We start from the raw sequence: 23402 nt of genomic DNA, 5'->3' as shown, positions 1-23402 counted from the left end.
CTTCCTATGATGTGATGCTGAAGAGATTCTTTTCAAGACCCAATTTTACAGTCTCCATGGCGACGAAACAGAACGTCACGGAACGCAACATAACCTTACTCTTTGACCAGTGCCAGAATCCTTCGTTTCCGGGCGTTTCTTTTTCGCTGACCACAAGGCACATACATTATAAAAATCGTGTACACGCATGTTGCTTTGATTTGCGGGACATTTAGAGATCTTCGCATAATCGGATTATTCTTTTTCCTTATCGGTACAACTACCTCAAAAGGCCTAGGTCTGCCATTTTTGGCTTTCTTTTGGCGTAGGCGTAGCTGGAGTGAGCCTTCTACGTACGATGAATTGACCCAGCGGGGATTTTAGACTGGTCCTGTCGTGTGACGACCGATGCCGCTACCCAATACCCAACCGGGCCAGACCACAGGAATAACTCGTTATATTTCTTCAAAGATCGAAGATTTGCTTGAAACGAACAATCGAATTCATATAAAATCAATTCGAAAAGTAAACAAATCGGTGCGCTGACAGATAAATGCGACGCCTAAAAAGCATATCGGAATCGGAGATGCTCGATTCCGATTTTCAAATTGGCTTCTATTTTTCAAACGCAATTTGGCGGATAGACGACAAAATCGCTTGACAGAAAAAGCAGTATAACGAAATTTATTGATGCGTTTCGAGGCATTATTACACTAGCGGACGGCATTTATCCGTCAGTCGCCCTGCCAGAACCCGGTTTGGTAGATAGACGACAAAATTGTTTGGCAGAATCGGTCAAGTCTAATAACCCCATTGGAGGAGAAAAACCCGTCGACGGAATCTCTGCCTCGCATGTGTGGTATACGTAATTTGGATGAATTTTCTCATCCGATTCCAAGAGTTAAAAAAGCCGGAGAGCTTACAATGGCTGAGGGCGTCATACAAATGGCTGATACGCGTATTTTTCTTCTCCCTTGGTAGAATCCCCACAAGCCTTTTTCTCTGTAATGATTATACCAACCTATGTGCATATATGCGTGTGATTTGCGGAAAGAAACAAATAATAGTCGCTAACAGAAAAATTGGACTTTTAGTAGCAAACAGAAAAACGTTGACACATCACACCACTCTTCTACTTCTTTCTCTCTCGTGTCAATTTCTCTCTCTTTCTCGCTACCTACTTCCCTGTGGACGCTTGAATTTCCTAAAAGATTCCTTTAAGTCCATCACAGCCCATTAGCACAACTGTAGCCTACAAATACGATACATCCCTTCCCCCCCACACTCTCTTCACTTCCTGTTACCCTGCGCTTTTCACCGTTTCGGTACAGGAGCTCCTATAAAACAGCACGGAAAATTACGGTTTTCTACTTCACTCTGAACCCAAACTTGATGCTACTGTGGTTAAAATTCCACTCTTCTTAAGGGCGGTGTAAGCGGCCATAAAGGGAAATGAAAAGATAAAAAAGAAGACTGCTGCAATCGTTCTTAATTTACACACCTCTACAGCTTTTCGGCCCAGTGTTACAACGCGACGACAAAATATTCCTACTGCTCTGTTGCGGATACGGATATTAGTGGGTGCCCCCCGAAATGCGGGAATGGTGCAACCCTCCTTGCACAAATTCGACGAAAATGGTGCCTTTTCGGGATAACTACACCACTAGGTGGGACTGAAGATATTTAATGAACAAACTTCACTAGCAAAAGCTCAAGGAACGAACTGAGAAAACGATTTTTTCCCGTAAGCGCTTCTACACTGCTGAACGTCTCAAAAGAGATTATCAAGATGGCTGCGCGCACTCAATGGCGACGATGACTGGGCTTGAAAGAGGGCAGAGAAACGCACACACACGCTAGCGCGCATACAGTTGGGTAGGATTACACACACCACGAAATGAAAGACGAGTTAAAGAGAGAGAGAGAGCCGCGGTACGGAGAAAAATATATCCAACTGCTTTACACACCAACACACTCACACTGTCCGCAGAACATGTCAAAAAAAACGAGCACTTTTGCTCGAAAATGGCACATTTACACTACTGGGCGAGCGGTTTATATGCTTTTACCATCAAAACCTCCACATTTTCCGGCAGCTCCACACAAAGCCGACACAGTTGCGAAACGTGCTTGATGGCTTCTTACCCGAATACGGCAATTGCACAAATAGTTAGAAATTGCGAAATTTTCGAGCAGTAGGGACGCGCCTATACCAACACACTACATGGAAACAATTATGGAACCAATTCGATGCAGTGGAAGAGAGAGCGAGATGTTAAACGCATATGAAAAAGCAATAAACGTCAAAGTTTTCTCTCTTCGCCAGCGACATGTTCAATGCTGACCGTGTCGAGTATGGATTTATAACGTTATGCTCAATACTTGAATGAGTTCTTTGTGCAAAAGATTGCATTATAGAATTAGTTAGATAAATGAACTCGATTCATTGTGACCAATGAATCACAATTCCGAAACGAGTTTGGCAGACTGGTGTGAATTTGACTCACATCCGGTTTGACGGACTTACGACCGGAGAGACTCACGAAGAATTTTATCTACAGAAAGTCTTGTAGCTTTTGACAGATACCTAGAGCGGTTTACAAGCGCTTCCACATATGATTCCGATTTCTTGGCAAACGAACCATTCTGAACAATAGAAACTCGCCATACCGGCTAACAACTTTTAGATAATATTCGTTCTCAGAACATAGGTTCGTTCTGTTTGGCAAATTATTCCCCAACATTTTGCGACATATCCCGTCGAAAAGGTGGGAGAGAAAGGTATGACGCTTTGTGAGCCGGAACAGCCGGAAAAGAATAGGTGCATTTTTTTCCTAGCTACTCAATATCTAACTAAACAGGTACAAAAGACACTAGAGATGCAGAATTGGTTGAGATGTTTGCGCCTGAATTCCACGATGGGATTAAAATTTAATGTCAGACACTTTCTTCTGTAGGTATTAACCTTAGCTAAACAGGAAACTAGCCAGGCACCAATGGCTTGGAAAGAAAGCGAGTCAAGGTAAACACGTTTCACCGTTTCAAGCACTGCCCTTTTTGCCGAAAGAACTTAGAGGTAACTTTTAGCACTGACGATGATGATTGACGAAAGAGTTCACGTCGGTGGACTGTAGCAGAGAAAAATGTTATTTAATTTGTCACACACCGCCAAACGCTAAAATAGCGAAAAAAAGAGCAGGAAAGCACATCTACCTTCAACCAGCTGGCAAAACTGATAGACGAAATGGTAACGCAAAGACGTGACTTTCCCACAGAGTGCGCTTTCATTCGAAATTTACGCACACATTCGCACACAAACACACATTATACATGTATCTATACTCATTCGCGCATACTCACACGCCGAAACGAAATCCGGTCGAAGCATGAAGAAAAAAAAACTGTGCAGATAGAGTACGGGAGAGCGAGAGCGAAAGAAACCCCTTTCGGCGGCGATGAAAATTTTATCTATTCGCTTCCCTTTTACCGGATGTTCTTTTTCACCTTTTTGGATTGATTTTCACCCCAAACTGCACCGCACAATATTTTACACGAAACAAAATGGCAAACGAATAAATAGAACAAGGTAATGGTTTGTCTATTCTACAAATTGAAATGTTTAATATAATGTCGCAGTACCTTCAACGTTAAGCTGCCCTTCCGTTATGAGATCATCACAACCTCTCGACTGTTCGGCACGTTTCTTGAATTTCTTGCAAAAGGCAGCGAGCACCATATCCCGTTGGCATTTCCACTGCACGGACTATGTAAACGTGCGTCCAGCTCGATTGTCAACGGTTGATAGGTTGTCTGGTGTGAGTTGATTTTGTTGAGATTGCGGTTCTGTCAAAACAAGAACTTCTCACACCAGGCATATTAGTATGGAGACGTTTGCTGCCAGCGAGTGTTTAGCGGGATCCATCACTTCGTGGAAACAGAATTCACCCACACACTCATATGAAACTGCTCGAATTGGTCGATGGTTTAGGCATTGGTCCAACTTGGTTGCGGTCAACATGTTGTTGGCGAAATGTATGAAATTTAACAGCTTCGGCAACATGTTTCAAAGAAATTCAATTCAGTCAATGGTCTAACTAGGTTGCGGGCAACATGTTGTTGGCGAAATTTATGGAATTTGATAGATTTGGCAACATGCAAATAAATTCAATTCAATTTGTCTTTTCCTGTCATACCATCGCAACATTTTTCTGTTCATCATAGATTTAGTCACTAAATTTAAACAATTATACGCAATTCCTGCAAATTTTGGTTAAACAGGTCCAAGACAAACAGAAAAATGTTGCCGATGGTATGATAGGAAAAAACAAATTGAATTGAATTTCTTCGTAACATGTTGCCGAAGCTGTCAAATTCCATACATTTCGCCAACAACATGTTGCTCGCAACCAAGTTAGACCACTTCCTTAGCTTCGAAATTTGCTGCCCAAATAGGACCGAAGCTTCGTAAAAATCGTTCAAAATCTTTTAACATTCAGCAAAAAATGTGATAAAATTTTTGTTATTCTTTATACACATATGAATGTCTATTTGTCGAAGACATTTCTCTGAAGTTAGAGTCCAAATCATCCTCAAAACGCTCCTTTAACCCTCCTAATATACAGTCGATACCCGAGATATACGGATAAGGCATTCCAAAGAAATCCACGCATCTCGAATATCCACGCATCTCGAGTTTCCTCTATAACAGGGATCTCCAAACTACGGCCCGCATCCGCATGTGGCCCTCGAGGGTCTCCAATGCGGCCCGCGACACTTTTGCTAATGTTATTATCTTAAGGAATTGTGAAGTTATAATATTTTATTTTAATCCAAATATTAATTACTGTTATAGTTAGCAACATTAAACACTAGAAATTGAGGTAAGAAAACATCTTCAGCAAAATATCTTTGTGAACGACCCGTAGTTTAATGTGTAGCCCCCACGTTGAGGTAGTTTCAACCAATGCGGCCCGCGTGCTGAAAAGTTTGGAGACCCCTGTTCTATAACAACGTTTATATGTTGAATTACGTTGAATTACGTATTGAATTACGAATTATGTTGAATTACGTATTCCCACGTTCCGAAGCACATTGAAAATTAATATTTTTTACGTGAATTTAAAAAATTACTGGAAAATTTTGTGATACATAATTTTTATAATGATGAAATGTAATGCATTTTTGAAGTTTAAAAAATTTAAAATTGAATTCTGCATGCAAAAGTCCGTGGGGTGTCAAATTTTTAAAATCCGCGTATCTTTGAATCCCCGTAAGTCGAGAACAGCGTAACTCGGGTATTGACTGTATTTCGGATACGCGATACTCAGGGACTGGTCACAGCTCTGCCGCAGCCGCATCTGCGGCATGCCTTTGTATGGAATTTGACGTTCATGCCCTCAAGTTGCCGTACGGCAATATCAAACAAGTTTGATATAAGCCGCATCCGGCATATGCGGATGCGGCAGAGCTTTGACCAGTCCCTGAAGTGTCGCGTAATTCGGGAAATGATTGTAAACCAATGAATTAATGCTTATTGGGATATTGTTAGTTGGGAATAAAAAAATATATTCAAAAATTTTAGAAAATCACAGCAGGAGGCTCATTGTTTGAAATACACATTATTTTTACGGATTTAGTTAATACATTAAATATTTATTTTTGTTGAATAGGCATTTATTCGCGTGGGCGGTGGGGAACAAGATCTGCTTTATCCGGATTTTGACAGTTGTCATTTCTGTACAACTGACAGCACACGGATAACCGAGAACCAGCCGTTAGAAATGGTGCCACAAGAGCCAACAGTTGAGTTGCTAGAGACCGATAAATCTTGAATTTTCTTTTGATTGCTCGCCGTTTTCACGGCTGCAGTAAACGCAGGTGGTACAGTGGCAACTCACGGAGGATCAGGTTTAACGAAAAATTGAAAACAGCTAGTAAGATATCGGGATCAGATTTGAGATTGGGCGCCGCGTCTGAACAACTGAGTAGTTAATAAGAGTGTAAATGAAAATAAACCAGAATCGACACAGGCAGGTGCCCATCATCGGTTTGTGCATACGAGTGTTCGCTCTCCTCGCCGCCACATAATCATCCCAGTCTCCCATTCCCTCCACCGGGCTAGGCCCGTACACCGGATAGTGGAAACACCAGACAATTTGGATAGGGGTAAATCGTCGTAGCAATCACATTCACTTTATGCTGCGGCTGCTAGATATCGACAACCTTTGCGTTACAGGTAAGTATCTGGCGTACCCAGAGAAAAGCACCTGTCCCTGTTTGGGAGGTATACTGGAGGGAAATATGACCGTATGAGAAATCTCCTGGAAGTGGAACAGATATGCCCCAAGCCCCACGGCATGTGTGTATTTGTGCGCCCCTTGTACTTCCCTTTGGCCTCCCTTAAACCGAAGCGGCTAACGGAGTCAAGGATTTTCCAATTTCATTTTTCATCCAAAATTTCCACCACAACCATATCGACCTTCCCGTGCTGCACCGTATACGAATGTTGATCTAGTTTTTGTTTTTTCATTGTTTTCTTCTTTTCCACTGCTGTCTGCATTACTACGGCTGAAACTGAACCCTCTGTACTACTACATACATATGTACATGCACAGATCCACACATACGCATAAACAGGCGGTGGCAGCTGACAGTCCCAAGAAGAGAGATGGTAGGAGGGCAAAAAAGGAAATCACTAACCCGATAAACCGAACTGAACAAATCGTCGAATACAAAGCAAACGTACAGCAGGCAACACAAGAAGAGCCAAAACAACAAAACCAAAAAAAAAACGGCCCAGCTTGGTGTGTGGTAAGGCCCCGAAGATAATTGGACATCAACATGGCCAGTGCGACCAGTGGAGCGTGTAGTGCATAGTGTGTTGCTGTTTTGTGGCTGTGAAGTGTGAGTGTGCTTGTGTGAACAATACGGGAAATAGCTATATTTTTGGGGCACGGACAGTCAATAATCCCCCAAAACGTAACTCACCCCCTCCGTGCTACAATTCGCAATCAAACACCCACCTCGTCGCTTCAATCATCCTAACCCATCAGCGTGTTGAGTGGTCCGCACCGAACGAACCGTTTGGCTGTTCTGGCTGGTTTGGCCAAACGATGCAGCCGACCGTCTGTACCGTCATCGTTAGTTGGATGAACCGTGTGCAGCATGCCACCGGTCAATAGGGTCAAGCCGGAGGAAACATGTCCGATAACGAGCTCGACCGAACGCTCGTACCCCAGGAGCAATCGCTTGACTCCATCCCCTATTCGACCCCGCCGCTGGTACCACCCGGCGCCGGAACCGGTCCTGATTCGTCCATCTCGACCATCGTCCAACCCCAGTCCCGTCACCACCGACTGGATCGGTCGGACGGCACGGAAACGGCCGGGTCGGTGGCGGCGACGACGGAGACGGTGGTGGTACCAGGGTTCGTGCAACCGCTTTCCGCACCGCAGCATCGGTTGCAGCTGTTCCGATATCCCAACGCATTCGCCCGACATCACCACCCGCCCACCACAATCAACAAGCATGAGCCCAAGCGCGCCTGTACATCGCTACCGCTCTATCTCAGCAAGGTAAGTTCCGGTTTGTTTGTGAACAAGCGATCCTAACGCCTATATCTCGTTTTCATTGCAGTAGTAAATGACTTGAAATGGTTTAAAGCGATTGTACGATTGTTGAACTGAAGTTTTTCAACATTAGAAGATCGATACAGATCCGGGTTGAGAAAGGTGTGAGAGGAATTGCTGAAACGGAAACTGATCCGAGATTCAAGCTGTTATGACAGGGTTGCTATTCGTCACCCGTCGAATGTCACACACCGCCAGTATCGACCGCAACCTTCGGCTGTGGTTTTGCAAAAGATTGTAACCCGATTAGTACACCTGGGGGATTAGCATCTTGCCATTGGTAGAAGCTTCTTGAAAGCGACCTGGCTGACATTGGTAAAACGCCGTAAAGTAATATAATAATTGTTTTTAACTTCATTTTAGCTCCTTGCTTCTGTTTCAATTGGAAACCTATCAGGTGATTGTCGCTGCAATACGCTAGTCTAGTAAACCGTTCCTCCTATTTATTACTGGGTCATTTCCCATCCAAAATGATGGACACGATCGATGAGTGGGCGAAACGCAACTTGCACTATCACTTGGATGGTTTCGATAATCTTTAATCCAGCCGTCTTTCGATACCCGACCGTGAAACGAGCGGAGTGCATCCTTTTTTCTTGTTGCGATGATATCGGTATCGGCCATTGTAATATTAGCTTCACACGCTGGTTTTTCTAGTGTCTTACGTGCACTGTCCCCGATGCAGAGCAGGGCCACATTGGTTCGACAATCGATCGATATGAAGTGATAGTTGTGCTGAAGTACATTCTCAGGGGTTCCCTCGTATAACGATGCCTGGGCATTTCTGCATTACTATCGTTAACATAACCCAGCAGGTGGATAGTGAATTTTTGCAACGGGGAAACGAAATCCGGATGGGTTGTTGGTATCCAATAAGATGCAAATTTATAACATTTTATTTTTAATAAAGTTCTTCTAGTTTTCTTCATACATTGCCGCATTGCTAGTAATACGCCGCAGCTTTAATTTGTTTTGCTAGTTCTGCCCCCTCCCTCATCCCAGCATACGTTAATTAGACCATACATTCGTTTTGGAGACGAAAGGTGTGGTGGGTTTGTAATAATGGACATTATTCAATGTTGCAACGTTATTATTGCGTCCCGTTTAATGCGTCGACTCATCAATCAGCGGGGTTGCGTCTTGGCAGATTTCGTGGGCACACACCGCGTACTGTGTAGCAGTACGCTCCATCGTCCAATCGATAGCCGTACGTACGCCCGACCGGCCGTACGGTTCGCGCAACGATTTGGCTATTTTAATTGGATTTCAATGGCAGCCACCGGTCGACGGTGTGAAATTTTGTTTTTGTGTGTGCCACCCCGATGTATGCGGGGGGATATACAGGCAGCGGGGTTGTTGGCGGTAGAGGGGGCTGGGGAGAAGGAAGGGTTTCTCCTACCTCCTCACATTGGCCGCACATTGAAGCGCATTTGGATTTGCAAACTGGCAAAGGATTACACACTCGGTAACAGTGTGCTGCGTGGATGTAGCCAAGACACAAACCATCCGATGCAGTTGGTGCAGTTTCGCTGTTTAACTGTTTGGGTTGGGGGGTTGCTAAGTTTAGTTAAAATTTAACCATTTTTAATTCGTCGTGTCTTAAGGGTACAATGATGGGTTGGATGCGATATCTACACAATTCATTTTATTCTACACAGCATAAGGTGTGGTGTATATATTCAAACAACTTTAGAGCCAATTTTTGCAGATGTATATTAGGTGTACAAGCTAAGCTTCCAATGTTTACTTTCCTCCAAAGATCTGAAGAAAAAAGAATCAACCTTTGTTAAAAAATGTTATATTGTTTTTCTCCAGGCTTGTCAAACTTCTTCGCACAAACGCTTGATGGATGCCATCACCAGCTATTCTAAAGGCATCTATTAACTATCTCGGTAATTTATTTATTTTTATCACTTTGGCTATTGTTGCGTCGGTGTCTTGTTCGTCTTGGGCTAAGATTTGCTCAGTAAGTTGATTGGAAATCTTCGCAATTCCAGAACACTCAAAGAATTGACATTCACATTTACTTCTGACTCACATTCACATTTTTTGTTGGATAACGTTATAGTTTGTTGTACAACTTGTCAATATTGTTATCGAATCGTTTAAATATTGTTTTAAATGCGTTAAACTCTTCTAATGGTTTGACTTCCCCGTACCGCTAGGCTATGGTTTTGCAGGTAGTTGGCGAATTTGTCGAGCAATGCTTGATGATGCGTCCCCCACTCCAATTGATCATAACATCACGATTCGTACCACGATTGTATCGTTTTCTAATGTTTTGATGTTAATTTGAGCATTTCGTTGTTGCCTCATGTTAATCGCTTTACACCGATCGTGCACCGCAACACAACGATCATTACTCCATCTCTCCCGGTATCTCTCTTGCTTTCTGTTTCGTATGCTCTCTGCTCAGTATGTGTGTGTGGTTAAGGATTTGCCGCGGTGTTGTATCGTTAATGCGTAGGGTTATTAGGGTTTATGTTTCGGTCCTATCCACCAACCTACCCCACCCCGGGTGGTCAGCCCACGAAGATTGGTAGCAAATTTTCCACGGAGTTTTCCGATACATTAATGGCTGCTTTCTGCACATTATTCCATCATCATCAATGGTTGCCCCGGTACGCTAGGATCGTCTTACACAATCGGATCGCCACGGTGATTTAATAAGCCACCGTAGTGGTAAAGGTCTTAAATTTGCCCAACTCCCCAACACACCGCGTGTTTTCCCCGCCCTGTTTTATGCGTTACAATGCTCAATGCATGGATGGATCGAGTGTAATTTGGTTGGACGATGTGGCACTGCGGCCTGGCAAAACAACAAACCGCCGTTACATTGCGCTGGGGGTTTTGGGCGTCTTTGGACGCCCAGCTGCAGTTGCAGTGATACCGCGATGGAGGGAAAGATATGCTGTTTCCAAAGCGCGTCGTGCAAACAAATCATATCAAAGCTGGTCAAGCTGGTCAAGGATTAGTGATCCTTGAAGTTTGGTCCTTCAAATTGGATTTCACTTTGTGTTTGCATTATTCGCTATCAGTTGGCTTTTTTTCTGCATAAAAAGGAAATCATGCGGAGAAGCAGGCAATTATTGCAATATCTTTAAATTCGGTAACAGATGAGGGAAATTCCATGTTCATTAGTGGCATGCATGACTTGGATTCTCTCCTCCTTCTTAGTGGACTAGGTTTAACAAACTTTATTTGATTTTTGTTGAGGTGTTGAAGATGTTTTATAAAATGTTTATAAAAAAAACCTAATAAGTGCGCGGAAATTCTATACCGCATACATTAGTGCAGATAGTCCCGAGACGCACTATTATAGCGAACCGTGGAGATCTGTAGGGATTCGCGTATCGCGAAGGATCACCAATCGATGTAGTACGTAATTAAAAAAAAACATCGAAATGATTTATAATTCATCTACCGAATATTATTAACTAAAAAGAAAAATTTCAAAAATTAAAATTAAATTAAAAGTTACCTGCCCAAAATTTCCCTGCTGACGGTCGTAAAAAGAAAAATAGCAAATAAATGACAACCTGTCAGTTCAGCGTGAGTGACTCTCGAGGCCATATTAAGAAATGTTTTTAATTATCCAAACAATACCAACTATCAAGTGTCGCTTTTTAATGTTAGTTTCGATCATTCGAGGTCAAGTGGTCCAAAAAGATACAGGGAGAAAGTAGGAAGAACCAGACAGGCAGCAAATGCTAGCTTTCCCTCGGTGTAATTATTTGATAACCGGTGTAACTCATTTGGCTGGATTGTAATGTTTTATTGATTCGGAAGTAAATAATCCTCGTGTATGCGGCAGAAACAGAGGGGAGAGGTTACAATATGACGAATGGAAACGATTGTTTGTGTATACATCATCTGTGTTGCTGTTAGAAGATATTTACGATGGCGAATCAAGTTCTACCCGCATTTTTACTGCTTTGTTTACCTTATTGCAGTGTACTGAAGACCTCTCTAAAACATAAATAATCATACTGCACAGCCGACATTAAACATCTTTGTACCCATTGGTATCGGAACAGATTAAAAAGCGCAAGATCTAAGCGTGTCTGTGCATCATGCACGCTCAGACACGGAGCTGATGACTCAGCCGCGTTGCTCCGTATGTTCCGGTACAGCCTTGCAGCTAGATAACACAAAAAAACGGCAATATTTGAGTGCATATGCAGGTCCGGTGAACCCACGCACTCGTGAGATACCGCCACGGTTTGATGCGTGCGTGGGATACACGCGCAACGCGCGCTGTGAGCGGCGAGTGCCCGTATTGCTCCCCGTTTGCAGCGACCGATCGTTTCGCTCTGAGGGCCGTTACGGTAGTGATGGGAATGGGGCCACTAGACGGAGGAAAGATCCGGAACGGATTCGATAATGTGGATTCGATCCGTCGGATTTGATGGACGATAATTCTGATAATCCTTTCTTTTTTTTTTATTTCATAAGGAACGGCCAGGCCGACAATTAAGTCTTAACCCAAGGTACAATTCACACCAGTTTGGATATATTTTCTTCTCCAAACAGTGAAAGAACCCCTCATGCTGGGTGTATTAGTGTGGGTCAAACCGTACTTTTATGCTAAATAGTAACAAAAATTGCATAATTTAAAATGGCTGGTCCGGTAGTTCTATTCAGCTATTTAAACTGACTGTATTTTTATTTAGTTCTCTATTGTGATGGAATTTGTCTTTTTTCATAAATTACCGGTAATTTAAATATAATTAATATATTAATCTGGTTTGCATAGCTCACGGTCTGTAAATCATAATTACACACTTTCGGGCGTAAGAAATCCTTGACATAAATTCTTCATACACTAGTAGAGATGGTTTTCAAAAATTTAACAACTCAGTTCCGGATGGTAGATGCAATTAGAACCGTTGGAACCGCCTGTGATCGCCCGGAACCATTGGAACCGTCCGGAATCGATGGAACCGTTCTGTAACCCATCGAATTCGTCCGGAATCGGTCGGAATCATTGAAACCGCTGGATTCGACTTAAAGTGAATATTCTTCTACAGATTTTCGATCGATTTCGATGTTTTCTACGACTCTATAAGCTTGCAAAGGTTCTAACGGTTCCGGACGATTCCAAGCGATTCAGACGGTCCCGGATGGTTTCGACGATTCTGGACGGTTCCGGACTATTCCAGACGATTCCAAATGGTGCCAGACACAACTGGCGGTTCGTTTTCTCCGGAATCGGAACCGGCATCACGCTAGCTGGAACCGGATCGGAACCACAGGTGCGCTCCGGAGATCCCATCATTATAAGCCAGATATCGTTTTTTTTCGGGTCTTAAAGGTTGCGCTATGCAGTTAGTTAGAACAATCAATTGGTTTGCTTGCCTTTTTCATATAAACAGATACAAGAATATATTTGCCCAATGAAATCAACAATGCTGGTCGCCTTAGTAACAAAAATATCCACGCATAAAAAAACAACGAATCGTTGCCATCACTAGTTTTCTGCGAGGTCCATGAACGCCTTTCCTCTCCGAGCACGGTTTTGTTGCGCGGTGAGAGCTGAGTGCCGGCTCGGTTTGGCCGCACGGTGTTGATGTGCTGCGGGAACCCGCGCTCAGAAGCTCGCCAACCGTCAGTTGAGTAATACGCGTCTACGTGAGGTACGTGCGCGCGCGCTCGTGTGTGCCGTCCCGTATCTTCCTTTCACTAGCCCACATCTCGCCCCTCCAGGCCCGGTGTTTGCCCCGTGTATTTACCCTTTGCTCCCGGGGTAGGCTGATGCTTTTTGGGCAGGCTTTGTGACAGCGTCGCGTATCGGCAGAATCATCCGATTGCAATATTGTTTCCGCGTTCTCACTCCGTGCGTGTCATTGCACCGGCGTGTCGTGTGCCTGCGGGCTATGTGCTGATCGTGTGTGCGTGTTTGTGAGTGTGGCGTGGTTTGTGCAGTGCGTTTGGCTATTGGTTCCACGATCATCGTCTCGAATGGTACGGTGATGTAGCGGGAAGAGTAGAAAAGTTCAAATCTCCCATCTCGTCCGATCGTTCGTCGAGTTTATTCTTTTCTGTGCTGTGCTGTTTGTGCGTTGCGTTTGCGATATGTAGGTACAGTCGAAGGACGAAACCATAAGGAAAATAAAGCATCCACAAGGCAAAGATCGTCGAGTCGCTCCACACATCCGCACGTGTACAAACATTCAGATAGTTTGACTCATCACTTCCTCGATCACGATCAACCCTTATCTTCGTAAGGAGTGCAGACAAAACCGACCCAATCGCCCTATACTCTGCCGAAATATAATTATTTGCGGGGGTCGCAAGCTGTTTGTAGCATTCCGAGCCCCAAAACTGTGGGCTCCCTTGGCTCTCCTTCCCTCCTCTTCCTACTGCTATCCTTCGTTTATCTTTCTCTAACTTCCGCCACCCGTGAAGGCCACGGTTCGTAGCGTTTTTCCCGTTTTGTTTTCCGTTAGCAAAATTTCCATTTGCTGCCTACCACATATCTATATCATACATGTGTATGTGCGTGTGTGGGTATGCATATATCCATTTGGGCACCTTTTTTCTTCCTCCTTTTTCCATTCTTGGTGAAAAGGGGGGAGGCTTTTTTTTGCGTTATTACTGTGCGCCTCTTCGTGTCACAACCCCTCCCTTCCCCCAGTTCCCTCAACACCCAAATCTAGTCGATCCTTCGTATGCATTGCAATTCTGGTGCAGTAATGCTAATATCCCCCGATAAATGTGAAGAACACGAACAGAAAAAAACAAGCAGGCAAATAAAATAACTCGAACTACTTCCGTTTTATTTTGGTGTGCCTGTGTGGGTGTGTGTGTGGGCCTTCATTACCTTTCTTTTCTCCGCTTGGCGGATGATAGCTCACCGGTGCCGATGTGTGCACGGGACGGATAAGTTCCCTTATCCTCCCGTTTCAACGTTCGCCCCTCCCGACCCGACCGCTGCCATGGTGATGATGTGGGTGCTTTTTCCCTCTCGTTTCGCAGCACAATACCCCCCCCCAAATACCCCTCCCCACTCCCAGCTGTGCTTAACTGACTCGTGTCCGTTCCGGCTCGATCGGTTTGTGAAGAGCTTCTTCAGGCGTGCGGCAGCGGTCTTCCTTCCGCTTTTCCGCACTTAAATTTCCATCCCATTACTTCCCATCCTCCCCGCAACCCCTTCCCCCTCCCGCAGGGAAAGGGGTGTATGCGTTTGTGACTTATGCAACGTTCATTATTCCCTTTACATCCCCCCGTTGCATTATTTGTTCTCGCTCGCTTAATTAGCGATTATCATATTGCCGCGTGTCGGTGGAGGTGATTTTTTGTCCTCCGGTGTGCAATTGTTCGTGATCTTGCGTGTGTTTGTATGCGTGTGTGTGTGTGCCGTGCTAAAGTGGAAGGATTGTTTCATTACAATGATCGCTTTCCAACTGCAAGCAGAACATTTTTCGACTGGTTTTCGATTAGTCGATGGTGGTGACCAGGGCAGATAGGGAGGGAGGTGGCGCAACATAGTATCCGACGTCAATCAACAGTTTGTTTTTGTATTCTACGATCAAACAGCAACAATCAACCCCCAAACATAAATGTCGTGTGGTGTATCTGTTTTTTTTGCCTATCAAACTGACGATGTAGTGCCTTTCGAGCCGTGTTGGTGTTTGTTTAGTTGTATTTTTGTTTTATTTATTCGAGATGATCTAAGCGCTCTGTCATGCTGTTTTTATGTTTTAAGTGGTTATGTTTTTATTCCCTAAGATTTTAATATATTTATTGCCTAATTCTCATGCTTGGTAATAAACAAAAAAGGCAAATTTTTACTTCAGCAGAGAAAGATCTCAGTACTTTTTTGGTTTGAGAAGATAGTAGAGTCCGACAGCTTGTAAAAAGCTATTTTTTTTAGTTTATTTTTAAAGATTAATGTAAAATGTTGTACAAAAAATGGAATCTGTACATTTATTCTGCTTTTTTTTCTTGGCTATAGAAAATAATTGTTTAATTTACACTGGAGCAACTCCTTCATCAGGTCATCAGCATGACATTTCTGATGGCAAATTGCAAAAAGGCGAACTTAAAAGAATATTTCCCCTCAATTGTCAATAAATAATCGATCGTCGTGCGTGGAATTTTTGAAGTGTTTTCAATAATGAAACATTGATAAACGTTTTAAAATATCAAACGTACAAAACCGGTTTAGCGTACACAGCACTGTGGACATCTCTGGTGATGTTTTTATGTTCAAAGAGCTTTTTTTTGTAGATAACGAAAAACAGCTACGTACGATGATAGTAAAACGATGTGGAAAAATAAGTTCAAACCACGTCCAAGTTGAACGAACCGTTTTTAAGCTATAATGTCCGCCAGTTGTGAAAATATGGTTTTCAATACTGGTTTTTTGCTATCGGTTTGCTTCTTTTTTTTCTCTAGTTTTGCACTAAAAAAAAAAAACAAACAAACAACGGAACAACGAAGTGCGAAGTGTAAGGCAGAAGAAAACTAAGCCAAGCTATTGATGCCAAACTTAGGATGAAGCCGTCAATTTTTTTTTTCCTTTCTACCATAATTCAACCTCACACCTTCTGCGACTGCAACACTGACTACTGTCCGTGTTTGGCGCTTCGCGAGGAACAAAAAAAAACCGATGCGGAATTTTTGTGCGAGGCTAATTCACTCGTCAAAAAGGTAGAAGCAACAACAAAAAAAATCCTCGCTATCGGAAGGGGGGGAAATTATTCCGAAAGTAAGCCATTTTCCAAAGGTTAATGGGTTGAAGACGACCCGCTCGACTCGGGCCTTAATAACAAGGCAGACGGGTAATAATGGTACTGCAATAGAAGTAACAATGATCATAACGATAGCAAAACAGCTAAAGGAAAGGTCGGTGAGTGATTAAAATTTTCCCTTGGCCGAGAAATGGCAAAAGAAGGATTGTGTAGTAGTCCACCCCCTCCCTCTAAAAGAGTAGCAGCATTAGTGGGAAAAGAAAAGGCAGGCAGAGAAAATAAGCAGATTTGTAAAATAAAACCATCGAACTATAGGTGGGAAATTTTTCGAACAGCAGAAAACTTTATTAACTTGCCAGAGAATGGTAACACACGTTAGAAGAATTTCGGAATCCTTCAGTATGCTAATATTTTAAAAAATAATTTCCTCTTCAAAGTGCGTAATTTTCACGCTATATAGCATTTAGCGTGGGAAAACTTCGCAACATTCCACTTGCAATAATACCTGCGGTGCAAAAGACATCCACACGGTGGCGCCATGACGGTATGATGACGCGGAACGATCGTGCGCAGGACGGGGCGCACCGTAAGCAAACCTGCGTCCGGGTGTTGTCGGTCGCATTGGTGCGAGTATTTAGTGCGACAGTGTAAACGCAAAGCCAAACGTTAAGTTGGCGGTAGCAAAAAGAGCTAGAAAAGAAAAATCATTATCAAATCGACATAAAGAGCAGTGCCGCGTCGGTGAGAGTGAGTGTACAGCTGTTTCTTTTTTGCGGGGGCCGGATAAACTAACGCGCTTGTGCCCAAAAAATAAACAGGATCCAGCCCTCATCAATACACCCGCTACCGGTATCGAACGATCGTCCGGAAAAGGATAGCATAAATTGCACCGTTTGCTAAGACTACCTTGAGGTCTGGTTCACTGTTGAGTTCAAGTTCCCGTAGAGCTGCTTCGCTCCCGGTGGATGGAGCGGGAGGCAGAATACGCAACAGAGAAAAGGTAAACATAATTTTCTTCCTTCCTAGTCGCGGCACCAAACAATCCTGGTCACGGCACCAAATAATCCTGGACACGGCACCAAACAATCCTGGTCACGGCACCAGCAGCCCTCGTATGGTTTTGGTTCGAGTTGAATGAAATTTTATAGCTACTGGGTTCTATAATGTCAAACGCTGATTATTCCTACCTATAGGTACTCGACCCTGGCCGGATAATATAATTGATAATATTAGTGAATTTTTAAGGATACGGTTTTTATTAACTTTGTGGTTTATTGTTGCACAACGAAGCTGTAATTTTTGTTTAGAACTTAAGTTTATTTTATTATTTTATTAATTTAGTGATTTAGTAGTGACCACCCGTCATATGCCGGATAATACGTGGGTAATAGGAGTTCCACTGCAGTTTAATGAAGTTTTATTTGCGGATTAGTCTTCTCTAGCAAAGGCATTGTTGTTATTTACAATTTTTTGTTATTTATATTGTCTAAAAGCTGAGAAATGCAATTTTCTTCAGGGGTGGCATTTATGCTGATGGTATTTGCATGTACACCGTTGCATATGACAAACATTGTTCGGTAAATACCCATTTTAAACGCTCTTTGTTCTATGTTTTTCACACTTTTCTTTCCTATTTGCCCTCCCCTGTTCCCTTTCTTCATCGCGCTGTGTGCACGGGAGAACATCTTTCGCCTATCTTTCGTCACCTTTCGGGCTTGGTGAACCAATATCCGTTCCGATTGAATGATAAATTACCGGATGAGAAACGTTGCCTTTCGGTCGTGGAAAAAAAAGGTGTGTGCGTCTGTGTTTTACAGCATTCTAAACATCAACAAACGCTACTTTAGAACCCCTATTGCAGAAGGTGTTAAATTTCACACCGGCGGGCCCACCACACGCACTGTGGTCCGCTTTCTCCCAGAATAAAAAAAAAAAACGGCGGTCCACCACGGTTGGTTGTTGACGGCTTCATTAGAGCGCACGTAAAGTTCTATGTCCGCACGGGCATCAATGGCGCCCGGAGCAGCAAGGGCGATGCACCTCGAACGGGCCAGAATTAGATCCGTCCACCGTATCGCACGGTTCGTTCTGCCGGGGGATGATGTTGTTTTGGAAAATGAAGTTGTTGCTTGGCAGCTTCCGGACGGATGGGAGGCGGTTTGCGGGTGGTGATGCATTAGGGAATATGGGTTGTCACGGGGTCAGCAAAGGTCAGACTTCACTCGGACCTCGAAGAAACTCGGAGATCTCCAAAATCCATGGCAAATTCCCGGATGCTGCCAGGCGCATTAGTGGTGGCCGATTATTATTACCATTACGCTAGCGGGAAATGTGATTTTCCCGCAACATCCGGAACCCTTTCCGGCGTGCCAGATGATTTGGACTTCCAGCCGTTTGTTCGGGGTCGAGCACTAGAACCCGGACAGGGTGCCAAAAGCGAGGCTTAAGAAAGTAAAAGAAACGAATGATAAAAAAAGCTACACGCGAAAGATAATGCTCACGGTTTGTTGAATGCAGGCAAGGCGTACAGAGCAACGCACACCCTAACCAGCTGGCAATGGTGTTTAACGAAAACCGTACCGATGGTATGGGTGTAGTGCTCTCGTTTGAACAGGACACACTGCTGATGAGGCATCCAGCAGGAAACCGTGGGAGGGCTTTTTGATTGATTTTGGGCTGGTTTTTTGTTTGTTTGTTTCTTTCCATGGTGAAAATCTAACGGAGAATAATGTGCTAGTAAAACTGTAAATGCTACATGTACAGCGAACGGAATTGGCGATACACCCAATTCTGTTTTGTTTGGTTGGGTGGTTTTCGGTGTGTGTGCAAATGTGTTTAGACGCAATCAATCAGGCTGAAATATTGTCAGTATGTTGGGCTGTAAAGAGCTGTAAAACCTGCCGAAGCATGTTGTTTCATGTCATCCTTGCTGAAAAAGATGCTTGGTGAATACGTCTTCGAATGGCAGTTCTCTTTTGAAACTCCTTTATATTTGATAAAAACCATGTGATAATAAAAGGTGTTCAGTGTAAATCTTAGGTCTATATAAATTGCATCGTACAATTTTCAATTAGTTTTATTTAAACTTATTATAACAGATTATGCTGTAAGAATGTATCCTTTTTATTATACTATTATTATCTTAATTGCTAACAGCTCATAATATACAACGCTAAACAAGTCCCACCAGAAAAATAAAGACATTGGGTCAGTTCATACCATTAGTTAGAAAGCTTCAGCATTTAGCATGTATCTGTCAAATAATACAGGTACCGGATTGTATCATTCAGCACAGATTCATAAACGACATATTATTTTGACATAACGAATGACATAAGGGATCATTTTTGTGGAATCGGATTTTTGAGAAAAATCGATTGGATATTTAGCTTAAAATTCGTTTCATTTGAAACAATTTTTAAATCTGGTTATGAAAATAATTCCTTTTTTTGTTGTTTTCATTAGTATTGTTTATTTACATTTTTAGCACACGGGAAACGTGGCCTAACCTTGGTTCAGACCAGCCAGCAACAGAAACTTTCATTAGGGAAACAATCTAATCCTTTGTTTTCTAGGCATTTGTTTGGCGAACTAAGAGTAGATTAGTCGAAACGCGTGTGGAAACGTCAAAACTTATACAAAAAAATTGGCTTAGAGTATGATCCCGGCCATTTGCAGGTGTTTCTATGTGACACATCTCTGGCGTTTGTGTCTGAGAATTGTCTATTTATTAAAGGAAGCTATTTTGACGTATAAAAATGGCTAACAGTAACTGACAGCGTGTAAAGACCGTGCACAATATGTTCTTCTGTCGAAAAAAAATACGCACCTTCCACAGTGCCAGCCACCTTGAGAAAATGGTGGCGTTGGAAGGGGCATCCTTTTTATTTTCCCAACCGTAGGTGAGGATTGTGCTCGGGGTCGGATTCGGTTGATGCGTTTTGTGGCCGTTTGCGATACCCCTGATAAGGGTTGATTCGGTACTGTGGCGATGGCCTCTTCCTCCCCTCCCCCCCTTCTCACCACCCCCCTCTTTGTCGGTTGTTCCAGTTGATCGACCAACCGGAGCGAACCGCATAGAAAACGCATTCCATCAATGAGGGAACCGCATGTGTGTACGTTTTGGTAGCTATTTGTGTGAAGGGTGTTTTTAAAGCAGACGAATTTTAGATAAATGGTTCATAATTTTCAAGATGACGACGTTGTTTTTTTTTGTTTTTTTTTTTTGCTGTCAATGCACATCACTACTATTTACTATTACTTATCTTGTGAAGCAATAAAAAAGCAACCAAGAAAAAAGAAAAAAACCCTCTCGCGAAGGTTGTCTTCACCTCACATGCGGTTACAGCTCCGCAGCCGCTGGTGCTGCTGTGGAAACCTCACCTCAATTATGTCACTCTCTGTCTCTTTTTTGCTTTCCTGCGTTCGTAGCAGTTTGTGCCGAAGCGCAGCGCTTTTTGAATGTCCTTGTAAGGTGAAGTTTCTTGAAAAACATCAAGAAATAAAAAAAAAACCGTGGCTTTTATACGAAGTGTGTGTCTTCTGCCTACTCGCACACAACACGGTATCAGTGACCTCCAAATAGTAATAACATCATCTTTCGAATTAAAAGATTCAAAGATCTTGTTTTTTGTTGTTGTTGTGATTGCAAATACATTATTTTAATTTTAAATTATAGTTTTTTTTTAAATGACACAAAGGTTATTATGATACCGATCACCCTTCAGTCACGTACGGCATACATCCTCTTCAACTAGCTCTCGCTCGCTTTATCACCCCTACATTTTTTTTATCACTCCTTCGATCGTGTTTCGTGAAAAATGGAGTGAAGATGGCAAATAGTTATCGAATATCTGCAAAAATGGATGGATCGCCTTTGCTCATTCGCTTCTCCACGTTAGTCCTCGCAAGAGAATTTCCTCACGCCCGACTCAGGGTTTCCTTCTTAACTTTTTTTTCTTCTAACAACCCCCCCTACCCCCTCTCAATGGCACAGCCCCTTTCCATCGCCATTTTCTTTGTGGAATCATTTGCACGATGTCACAATGTTCCGTGTGACGTGCGGTGTGTGGCGCGTGCCTTTTAATCGATCGAAACACACTACACAACACCTCTTCGTGCAAGCCACCCCCACCCCCCCCCCCCCCCCCCCCCTCTTCTCCCACCTTCCTTTCCCCTTGCTCCACCTACACACACGTAAGGGATGTGGGTGGTTTTGCTGGGCAATTATTACTTAAAAATCCACCTTCAAACCACCCCTCATTCCCACCCCCACCGAACGCCCGGGGGGGTTGCAACGTCGTGTTTCTGTGTGTGCGTGCATCGCCGCGTTGTCCGAGGATATGCCTGGATGTGTGGCCTCTGAAGCGCTCGTCTTTCGAATCGTTTCGTTGCGCTCCGTCTTCGGGTGGCAAGGTTTGGTCAAGTTTAAAGTCTTTTTCCTTCACGAAACACCACACGAATGGCACGAAATGAAAGTGTGTGTGTGTGTGTGCGATGGGTAACAAGACCCGTTCCGTTCGGTTTCGGTTCACCCATATGCTAGGGGCGACAATTTGAACGCGCATTTTGTCGAGTGCACTCGCGTTTTTTGTTTTGTCGTTCGCAAAATTCTGGCCGTTTTTGTTTTGTTTTGGAGTTCAAATAAGTGATTAATATATTTTGCTGTGCGTTTTTTTTTTCTTCTAAATATACGTCTCAATATATTTATACCAAAATCAATCATCCTTCGATCAACCTGGGTGTTTGTGCTATGTGTGTGCTGGTGGTGCGAGTGGAGTTTCGAAACCGTTGATTCACGTTATTTGCCTCACTCCCTGGATAGAGGTTGCACCTTGTGCTCGGTCCCTTTTAGAGTTTCCAGTGCGTAAGAGGAAGATCCGCTATAATTTTTCGAGCGACCGCCGCGTTTATACGTGCCTAACGTTGTCTCACACATTGTCCTGATGTGGTGCCCACGAGCCGTGCGAGCGGTGGTGGTTGGGCATCGTAGGCTAGCGGGAGTGCGGGGAGGCGTTGGTGGCAGAGGAGGAGGAGGCAGAGTTGCGCGGCCCTTTCGTGGTGGGCGGCGGTACTTTCGCCGTGCGGCCCGGTAGCCGCGCAACGATCCTGCGCCGGGGCAGCGCAACCATCGGCCGACGGCACCTTCGACCATACGCGGTGCCAATGGTGCTGGTACCCGCGTTCTTCGTGGCAGTGCAATGTTTCGCCTCCAACATTGGCACACTGCTGAGACACATTGTAGGTATATCGGTCTGGGTTGCATGGTTTAGGTACTATTACATAAGGGTCGCTCGAGTCATTTGTTTTGGACCGCGATAGCGTAAAAATGGAACACTTTAGCAGTTGAAATCTGGAGATATATCTGGAATTGCTAGTAGGATATTTAATTACTCAAGTGCCGAAATTTTCGTTAACTTATAAAATATCGTCCTCCTAGACGTAGACTAATTACCAAGAATTGCTCCAAGAAATCTAAAAGTAAGTTCCCCGAAGTTCTATGAAGTTCCAAGCATTAAATTAATTGGAAAACTGAGGAGATCTAAGAATTAAAGTATTCAAGTTCGCCTTTAATCGGTTGACATTGAAGATTTCGGTTCCCCGGAATTTGCTCCTCTCCTAGTGATGTGCATTATATCTAATCTACAATGCGTTAACTTACGACATAACATCTTCCTATACCCAGAATAATTACCAAGAATTGCTCCAAGAATTTCTAAGAAGCTCCCAACATTAGAATCAATTAGAAGATCAGGGACATCTAGGCATCATGGAATTATATGTCCTTTAATCTATACATATTGAAGAATTTAGCTCCTCAGAGCTGCTCCTTTCCTAGTGATATGCATTACATCTTATCCGCAAGATACAAAATTTGAGTGGAATGTCAGCATTGGGGAACAGAAGGAGATGCAAGGGAGTTGGCTTCATACTTGCCTATGCACCGAGTCTTTGTGATTTCTCAAGGTCACGCTAGTCAATGGGTCTTGTCTCTAGAGTAATCCACATGCATCACACAGCGATGCAAGCCTTTGTTTGCATTTGTTGGGTTGCAGAACGTAATAATTAACCGGCCTTTAATTAATATAGAGGAATAATA

At 43.4% G+C, this 23402-nt stretch overlaps 1 protein-coding gene across 1 annotated transcript in view; it reads left to right on the top strand.

The window, feature by feature from the left end:
* Positions 1-7178: 7178 nt before the first annotated feature.
* The window catches only part of LOC128716575 (uncharacterized), a 73814-nt gene continuing 57590 nt past the window's right edge, over positions 7179-23402 (top strand). Inside the window, exon 1 of the mRNA XM_053811406.1 lies at positions 7179-7553. Within this exon, the coding sequence (XP_053667381.1) occupies positions 7179-7553 (375 nt within the window). The remainder of the gene's footprint in view (positions 7554-23402) is intronic.

The sequence above is a fragment of the Anopheles marshallii genome, chromosome X (assembly GCF_943734725.1).
Source record: "Anopheles marshallii chromosome X, idAnoMarsDA_429_01, whole genome shotgun sequence".
NCBI lineage: Eukaryota > Metazoa > Arthropoda > Insecta > Diptera > Culicidae > Anopheles > Anopheles marshallii.
The sequence above is the reverse complement of the archived record's forward strand: the minus strand, read 5'-3'. Positions and strand labels throughout refer to the sequence as shown.